Genomic DNA, 9649 nt, shown 5'->3' with positions numbered 1-9649 from the left:
AAAGTAAAACCTTCCTTATCAACATTGACAGAGAAAGTTAAAGTTACAAACAAATATTTTAAATAGTGGCAACATTATTGATTTTGTTCAATGTTGTCATAACGTAATTTTCTTGAATTTTATCTATGGGTGATAATAAAAATAAAACATCATCCACGTACGAGCAAATAACACGCCAACGTCTACTTTGCTCGAGCTCGTCATTTGAGGTTGAATAGTATTGCATAGAAAAATAGGTAGTATGACTACATTTATCTCGCCAGAATGCAGCACTGTATTGTTGGTAAACAAAAGCATTGCCGCCTATGCTAAGTTGATGAAAACATTTATTTTAGAGTACTTTATTCATATTTTCCTCACGTAAGCATTCGTTTGCGAAAATATACAACAGTGTTGCATATTCGGGTGCCGAAATATTAGGAAACATCGTTTTTCAAAAGATAAAAAACTTCAAAAACTATGGGTAACCGCCACGCTGCGAATTTTTCGAGCCAGTAAATGGTCAAAAATATGCTCGAAACACTTCACACCTGACGACTTATGAAAATATGGACTTCATAGAGGTAAGGCTTTCAGTCAAAATCAAGTTTATTAGTTTGTTACCACATCATAAAATGGTGTTATTATTTTCAGGACCAGTTAACCATCCTTCAGTTTTCTCATGGTCTAAAACTGAAGTCTTCAAAGTATCAAAGGCGACAAAGAGCTACTAAATGTGAAGCTAATATGTAGTCCTATAAACGGTTTTTTGTGTTTATATTTTGGATTTGAATAGTTTTTGGGTGGAAATGGTTAATTGATTATGTTGAAGAAGTGGTGGTCGAAAACAATAAACATATCCCAATTCTACAAATAGTGCAATGTGATATCAATTAGTATTCAATAATTATAATAAATACTTGTGTTTTACAATGGACTTTAATCATTTAGCAAATATTTACGTTTTGTATTTTACACTTTATGTTCTGAAGCCTTCTTCGCAATCGTGGTGCGAGTTTAAAGGAAAAAGGAGCGATTTAGTGAATTATCCTCAAAATAATAACACTATTTTACTAATTATGTTCTGCTTTATTTGGTCAACTGTGGTCATAAACTGATATCAACTTTATTTTGACTCAAGATCTTACGTGTATAAAGTCCATATTTTAATATGTCTTCACGTGTGAAGTGTTCTGAGCTTTATTTCGACCGTTTACTAACTCGAAAATTTTACAGCGTGAGGCGAATTCCATAGTTTTCGAAGTTTTTTATCTTATAGAAAACGATTCTTACCAATATTTCGGCACCCGAATATGCTACATTGTTGTATATTTTCATAAACGAATGCTTACATAATGAAAGGATTAATAAAGTACTCTAAAATAAACATTTTAATCGACATAGCAAAAGGCGGCAAAGCTTTTGTGTACCTAACATACAGTGTTGTAATCTGGCGGGATAAATGTGCAGTAATACTCCTTATTAGTAGGTACTGTTGTATGAAGCACTTACTAAATTCATGAGTTGTCCATTAGTTATAGTCCTAATTTACAATGACACAGTAGTAATCTATATTAATCCAGTGATTATATCATTCGAATGGCTCACTTGTTGAAATAAAAATGAGAACAAAATATAAATCGACCAAGAAGCAAGATGTAAAAAATGCAGCACAGTACAGCGCAGCAGGAATAGGGTACATTACGCAAAGCTCAGCGCAGATGGCGTTACTGGTACAACTAAGGTACACAAAAATTGCCAATGGATGCAAAAAGCGCCAATTTTCGATATTGTTGTAGATTTACGACCAAAAATACCTTCTACGCAATCGTGGTGCGAGTTTAAAGGAAAAGGGAAGGATTTAGCGAATTATCCTGAAAATAATAAACCTATTTTAGGTTTTGTTCTGCATTATTTGGTCAACTGTGGTCATAAACTGATATAAGATTGTTTTGGACTGAAGATCTTACTTGTATGAAGTCCATATTTTAATAAGTTTTCACGTATGAAGTGTTCCGAGCGTCTTTTCGACCGTTTACTGGCTCGAAAATTTTACAGCGTGATGCGTATTCCATAGTTTTCGAAGTTTTTTTATCTCATGGAAAACGATTTTTCCCAATACTTCGGCACCCGAATATGCTACATTGTTGTATAATATTTTCACAAACGAATGCTTACATAATGAAAGAATTAATAAAGTACTCTAAAATAAATGTTTTAATCGACATAGCAAAAGCTTGTGTGCAGTTTCATTGGTATTGGTCTAGAACTCCAGCCAGGTCTAGCCATTCAGTCAGTCAGTCTAGCCATTCAGATGTCACTGTCAGGTTGACATAGTTTGACAAATTGATATTAAGAAAAAAAAAAGAAAAAATAGAGATCGACTGCAGCGAAGTCTTTCCGCTGATGGATGGTTCCTTTTAATTTTAATTAATCAACTTTTAGAATCCAATCGATTTCAGCGACGGTGTAATTTAATTTCATTCTTGTGGAATATTATACCTACCTGTTTCAGTATGGGGTCGTTTCTGGGATCCTTGAACGCCAGAGACGTTGATCTTCACATGAATGATAACATGACTTTTGACCAACAAGCTGGGTTTAATTATGAACGAAAACCTCGAGGTAATTTCAAAAATATATATATATTTTTGCTACCACTGTCTTTTATCTTTAGATGATTAAGAATGAGTCTATCTTGGTTACATAATAATAGATTGGTTATGTTGTTTCAAAACATTGTGACGTAGGGGTTCCAGTCATTTTTACTAGACAACAACTTGCGATTCCTGTAAATTTATTCGGTTTTATGATGTGATAAGAAATTTGTATTTTCAGAGATGATTGCCAAGGAGGAAGATCTGGTATCAGCAAGAATCCTTCCGAAGTACAGAGATTATTGTGCTCATTATTTGATGGAGTATCATCAGTGCCGTTACAAGAACATGCCCCTGCTTTACAAGTGTGCCCATGAAAAACATCATTATTTGAACTGCGAACAACAAGAGTAAGAACAAGTGTTAACTATTAACTTGTTTTAAATTATCATTAAAAACTGAAATTTGAACTGTGTCTGTTAGGGAGCCATGCTCAGATATATTTTTTACCAACCATCATTAGTATAATCAGAAACATATAATTGAAACTTTACTCTTAAAAGAGATAAAATTTTATTTATTTGTGGTTTTCATGATGATTAGCACATTAGCACAGTGCATAATTTATTAAGTTTGTATTTTATTACTTCTACTCTTATATTGAGTAAAACTATCCTCTCAATTTATCAATGATTGTCTGGAACAAAACCCTCCAAGAAATGTCAGCATATAATGTGTACATAATTACAGAAAACACATACAAGGTATGTGTTTTCTGTAATTAAGATTTTACAAACAACAAGTTTTCTGATAAAACTATGCTTTAATAAATACAGCCAAACCTAACTACAGAGTGAAAATCTTTATTTATTTGATGATTAGTTTTTTGGAGTGTGGTTCCACCCAAGAATAGGACCACTCCATATGCTTCTGTGGAAGTTGTATGTGGTGACTAAGGGACACATAGTCTATCATTGGTTGACATTAGGCAGGTGGCCGGTCATAAAATCAAAGCTCAATCTTCAAAATGTAAATGTTTATTTTTAAGCGAACACAGCTGGTATTGAGAAGACAACAGTCTTTTAAAATATTTTTTCTTATTTCTGTTGCAGTTACGTTTTGAGAATGAAAGAGTTTGAACGTGAGCGTCGCCTGAGACTACGTGAACAACGCCTGGTCGGAGCTGCTTGAATTCTGTAAAGGAGTACAATAATTATTTATATCAGAATGTAAATAGAATAAATTTTTTTCTCTTAATAGGTTTTATTAATATCCATCCTAAGTTAATAAAAATATCCTTGTCTTAATTTAGTTCTCAGATAGTTATTCTGATGGCTTAGATAACTGTATCAAGTTAAATATGAGAGGGTAGTTTAAAAAATTGTAAGCATTATCAAGCAGAAAAAGCAAGTAGTAGGTACACTAAATTTTTTCGCGTCCTTTACTATTATAAAGTAACAATAATTAAAATTTTTGAAATTGTGATTTTTATGAACATAAAGAACATGGATGTTACACAAAGATTTAAGAGTTACAATTTGAGAGTTCTAAAGACGATTGGAAAAGGAACTTATGGGTAAGTGCCAGATTGTATGTCATTATTTGAAAATTATATGCTTGTAACTATCTATGTATAGATTAAAGCTACAGAATTTTAAATATTTTCTCAAATATAAATAATTTTGTCATAAGTTCATAGGTACATAATATTAAAGAGTCAGTTCAGTAATAGTAGGTACATTCAATAGGTAGCTAGATATACATATAAGTAATATGTATAATGAAATTTGTTACAGAGATGTATACTTGTGTGAAAATCGTCTAGATAATGCTTTGAGTATTGTTAAAGATATTGAATTAAACGTAAAAATTCAAGATCACAAGCAGGTAACCGAAGTTTTATATTATTTACCTAACTTGAAATTCACATTATAATATTAGTATTATTAAAAGTGGTGTTGGTGTACACCCAAAATATACATACTTATACCTATGGTTAAAATATACATTCTTATAGGAAATTGCAAATGAAGTGAATATTCTATCTTCAATGAATCACCCGAATATAGTGAAATTCTATGAATGTTATTACACAGAAGCCCATGTAATGATCAACATGGAATATGCCACTAATGGTAACTTAGCAGAGTATATGTATCAGCGGTACCCTAAACTTATAAAGCAGCAGGTAAGTTGCTTTGCAATCCTTACCGTCTCTGGGCATAAAAATAAAGTTTGAATGTAATGCCGGCTACACAATATCGCCAAATTCGCACAGATGCCAAGCAAATGATTGATCATTGCGTACTTTGTATGAGAGCTTTTATTTACCGCATTGAAAAACCAGCAATGTATGCCAATTTGTCCCAGTCTACTTCATAAGGCATTTTCGTCAAGAAGAGCTAAAAACAGGTTTAGGTCAGGTTTGATTTCAGAGTTTCGTAGTCTATTTTTTCAAATCCGACCTAATAAATACTTACAGAGAATAATACATCTGATGGACGAAGTCATAAATAGATAAGTACTATTTTTTTTTTTTTGTTTTTAATCTTATCCTTTTTTTATTTTCACAGGAGATTCTGTTTTATTTCTGCCAAATACTCCTGGGAGTAAATTATATTCATAGCTTGGACATTATTCATAGAGATTTGAAAGCTGAAAATATTTTGCTCACTGGCAAACGTGGGGTTTTGGTTAAAATTGGTGATTTTGGTATTTCGAAGATGCTAGCGAGGTAAGATTTACCTGACTTATCTTTTTCCCTCTGTACCTACATGGTTCAAAAGAACAGCATGTGATCAAAGGTCCCAAGTGCGAATCCTCATGCCATGAGTAGGTATATCACATCTACTACTTGAGTCAAATCGGTTTTCATTTTATAAGCCACCACTTGCTGTTGGTGATGGAAAACTTTTCAGTTCACTAGTGTGAATGCAACTAAGTACTTGCCTGTGATGTGGTAGTGAGATGGCGGTAGGTAGATGTGAAAATTCACGTCAGATGCCATTAGGTGATTTGAGTAAAATCTGTACCAGCGCGTAAGCAATAGCAGACTCGATAAAGGACTTTTTAATTATTTGTTGGTCAACTGTCTAATCTACCTATCTGATAAGATAATAAACATCTATTTTAATATAGTGCGAAGAAAACTTCAACAGTGATCGGGACCCCTTATTATCTGGCTCCAGAGCTGTGTGAAGGCAAGCCCTATGATACCAAAAGCGACGTATGGGCCCTCGGATGTTTATTGTATGAAATGTGTACGCATACTCGAGCTTTTAATGCTGAGGTAAGCATATAACAACCAACTGATCCTCGTACAACTTTCAATAATTTTCGCACATCAAAAAACAATAGAGACACATCAAGAAATTTGAGTGGCTCTGAGTTCGACTTCCATTTATTTTTTGACTCTATTTTTTCAGACGCTAGTCGGATTAGTGAAAGCCATAACCAGCGGCAGCGTCCACCCGATAGACATGACCATATACAGCCGAGGAATGCAGGACCTGATAGACTCAATGTTATCCATCTTGCCGGACAAGAGGCCTGCAGTAAAAGAACTCATGGGGAGACTGGTCATTCTGCCCTCTGTCTATTCTGTATTCTTGGACGCTGGGAACGAAGAGCTATTGTTTTCGAAAGCCAGCAAGGAATTCCTCAATGAATATGATTTATAGAGATAAGGAGGAAAATATATATTATGGTTAGGAGTATGTCTATCGTGGTCTATCAGTCTTACTTAGGGAATGTTAAGAGTAATTATTTATTGTTGTTTAATCAATTAATTTAAATAGTGACAATGTATGTAATTATTAGTAAACATTTTTGAGTAGTTTTAAAAATGATAAATTGATTTGACTACAAATAAAACAATGACATTTTAAAATTGTGGTTTATTTAAAATACGCTTCACAAATTTAATTACTAATAAGTTAATATAGCTTGGTACCGTGACATAGTGAGTTCTGTTCTTTTCTGAGTTAATCAACTTCAGTTCCCTGTTTCTGCACTACCAATAATCTCGATTTTTTTAAGTCAAGTGGATGTCTAGATGCCTAAAACAGCTGACATCTGCCTGATTTTTATTGTTAGTCCAGCCAGAAGTACCCATGTAGTATCTGTTCCACCAGTACCAAGTGTAGTAATCAGTTCTAAACAGCTTAACATAAATTGACTCTTATCTGCTACAAAACTAAAAGTAAAACCATAGTATCTATCTTGTCAGCTTTTTGACAGCTTTGCTGGTCAATTCTTACTTCATTGGCCATTGGTTTGATCTGTTTCCATCTCTTCATCATCCTCTTCTGAAAACATAAAAGAAATTATATTTTTTATGACGTGATTATTTGAGTCTTTGAGCCATGAATTAACTTCCATCTCTCTCTCACTCAACTTTGCATATACTTAGTTATATTTACTGCTGTGACGCACGTTAATAAAATAAACCTTGAAGTACGAAGATTCGGCTCTGATTTTACGACTGGCCACTGCCAGACAATCTTAATAGTGAGGAAAAGTGTTGTGAAATTAGGCATAAGATTACATCTTTTGAATTTAGCTGTGAAGTTATTATCTTTCTGAAAATGTAGTGTCTGTAATTTCAAGAGTTTGAGGCCTACTAAATACCAAACTTCAGCCGAAGGTCTGCAGCAGGTTCACTGTCAAAAGAAATTAAAATAATCTTATAGTTAAAGCTGTGCACTCAAAAATCTTTTGGTGAATACAAGAATACTAGAAAGGGAAAATCTTTTTCAGGATATTTGCACTATCATGCAATAATATCTGTCTCAGAACTTCAACCAATTTATGTTTTCAAAATATTGTATGAACACTTATTAAGTCATTGTCCCAGTTGTTTCTGGCTGTGGTGACTGACAAATTTAATGTCTTAACTTCATATAAGGCTTTATTGGTGTTCTGTAAAATAGCTTATGTATACTAGTTTTGCTGTATTTAATACAGCAAAATTGTAAATATGTTGTATTAAACTTACGTTGGCCATTGTTCTGTGACTGTGGCTGCAATGGCTTCTGTCCAGGTATCTGCCCTGACTGCAGCATTCTTGTCAACTTCTCCACCTCTTGCAAGGATGACGCGTTTTTGATTGCCTCTCTGATTTTGTGGATCTCTTGTGGAGTGAGATCTGAAATTTAAAAAATGTTAGTGCTATTTTTAATACTCTTTCATATAAGCATATTCCGGGTTCCATCCTCAATAACTGAATGCTGGAGCCAAAGATCCATTGTTCCTATTGAATACAATCGTAATGAATTTTGTTTTTCAACTTACTGGTAACTTTAGGATCAGGCACATTTCCACCAGGAACAAATGTTTTAGCCTTCCTGGTTATTTCCTTCTGAATTTCTTTCCCTTTCTTGCTCTTGAAGAGTGTATTGGCGTCATCTCTCTCTTTCTGCTTGATTTTTCTGAAATCTAATAGTCTTAGACCTGGCAGCTTGAAAGCAATATATGCTCTGTAAAAGGAAAACAACATTAAAATAAACCAGGTGCCTTAAATTCTATTACAAAAAAATAAATCACAAAAAGCATAGTGATTATAGGAAGATATTTGTGCAGATTTTTAGTTTATTTTTAACTTGGTTCAGTGTAGACCTGTAAAAAGGGACCTTACGGTGCCTGGCTCTTACGACATAATTGCCATTGTTTGTATTGGTAGAACGGAAATAAAGACTTAAGTGCTAGCCGCCATAATGTCCCTTTTGATTTACACGACCACATAAGAAGAGAATGACGAGAAAACTTATATTGAGCGTCAAAATTAAATAAGTTACTTCGATTGGGAAATAAATTGCACTTTAAAAAATACACAACATATCTGCTCATGGCCACATAGGCTGATCGCAAATTCAATATAGAAAAATAATATCACAAGATACCTGTAGTGTTGTTTATTAGCAACTGGATTGTGCATTAGCGATAGAGTACGTAATTTCGGCAAAGTTGCCAATGGATCGAGATCACCCAGCTCTGTTATGTTGTTATTTGCTAAAACAAGGGTCTCCAAGTTTGGTATATATTGTTCTAAGTTCTCGCCAATTCGTCTGAAAATAATAATAGATGACTCTAGAAGAAAAGTTAGCATTTCATTGTGTTTTTTCCAGCAATTCGGAAATAAATACTCATATTAACTTCATTTATAGCTGGGTATTAACAAGATTGGCAAATTTAAGTAGAAAATATATGTAAGTGTAGTTTACGAAATAATACAAATGGGTACTTACACAATTCTGTTGTTGTTTAATAACATACATTTTAGCCTTTTCAATAAAGGAAATCCATCAAGCTTTCTGATGTCGTTGTCAGAAAAATCTATTGTATCAAATTGATCCAACGTCGCTCCCAAATTTTCAATTTGTGGGATTTTATAACCTGTAAAGATTATTTATAATGTATATTTTCATCTTTAGTAAATAATTCTTAGCTACTATTGAATTAAAATAATATCAGCAATAATATCAGTGAAACTAACCTCTAAGATCCAACTCGCGATCTCTGCAAGGATTCATATACTGCATGGAATTTTGTATTAACTCGTTTGTAAGCTTCACCATTTTTGCTGCATATAGGTACCTACTAAATTCACAATCACAACAAAAGTTTAATTTTTATTACAAGCACGTTATCAAAAATCTTCCGGCGATGGCGAAGGTATGTTTTGTTTGATGTTTATTTTTTATTGACTCAATTACTTGACGTAAGAAAATACGTTGGCTGGTATGGATGGTTGGCTTGTGCTTTGTTTAGGGTTGCCATTAAACAATTTTTTTCTACAATTATTCTCATTACTGCCATCTATTGTCTGAAACTTCACACAGACAATGAAGTACTGCCATCTATTGGTAAGTAAAAGTTATAGTTTACCATCGACCTTCACTAGATGTCGCTTGAAAACACGTTTTACTATTGCCATCTATTATCAAATAGCCTAAACAAAGCAGTAGCGCTGCCATCTATCTTCCAGTTATAGTAAACATATAACATTTCAACGCTAGATGTCGCTCAACACAGTTCTCCAAACTTGGCGGTTTCGACCTACCACTGCTTGTTAT

The 9649-nt window shown here is 33.5% G+C and overlaps 3 protein-coding genes across 3 annotated transcripts; 2 read left to right on the top strand and 1 right to left on the bottom strand.

Moving 5' to 3' along the window:
• The first annotated feature begins 2334 nt into the window (after positions 1 to 2334).
• Positions 2335 to 3833, top strand: ND-B18 (NADH dehydrogenase (ubiquinone) B18 subunit). The gene is made up of 3 exons (XM_053746825.2): positions 2335 to 2604; positions 2818 to 2986; positions 3689 to 3833. The coding sequence occupies exons 1-3, from the start codon at positions 2496 to 2498 to the stop codon at positions 3765 to 3767; spliced, it is 357 nt and encodes a 118-aa protein (XP_053602800.1). The 5' UTR covers positions 2335 to 2495; the 3' UTR covers positions 3768 to 3833.
• Positions 3834 to 3954: 121 nt separating this feature from the next.
• Positions 3955 to 6465, top strand: LOC128670826 (serine/threonine-protein kinase Nek8-like). Its single transcript, XM_053746823.2, has 6 exons — positions 3955 to 4152; positions 4373 to 4463; positions 4594 to 4764; positions 5150 to 5310; positions 5715 to 5865; positions 6002 to 6465. The coding sequence occupies exons 1-6, from the start codon at positions 4067 to 4069 to the stop codon at positions 6254 to 6256; spliced, it is 915 nt and encodes a 304-aa protein (XP_053602798.1). The 5' UTR covers positions 3955 to 4066; the 3' UTR covers positions 6257 to 6465.
• On the bottom strand, positions 6458 to 9338 carry U2A. The gene is made up of 6 exons (XM_053746824.2): positions 9070 to 9338; positions 8822 to 8969; positions 8477 to 8641; positions 7869 to 8053; positions 7573 to 7722; positions 6458 to 6883 (listed from the first exon to the last, which is right to left on the bottom strand). Exons 1-6 carry the CDS (start codon positions 9149 to 9151, stop codon positions 6837 to 6839), a joined length of 777 nt encoding a protein of 258 aa, XP_053602799.1. The 5' UTR covers positions 9152 to 9338; the 3' UTR covers positions 6458 to 6836.
• Positions 9339 to 9649: the final 311 nt, after the last annotated feature.

This window comes from Plodia interpunctella, chromosome 6 (genome assembly GCF_027563975.2).
Source record: "Plodia interpunctella isolate USDA-ARS_2022_Savannah chromosome 6, ilPloInte3.2, whole genome shotgun sequence".
Classification (NCBI taxonomy): Eukaryota; Metazoa; Arthropoda; class Insecta; order Lepidoptera; family Pyralidae; genus Plodia; species Plodia interpunctella.
Note: the sequence above shows the minus strand (reverse complement) of the source record. Positions and strands in the feature narration are given on the sequence as shown.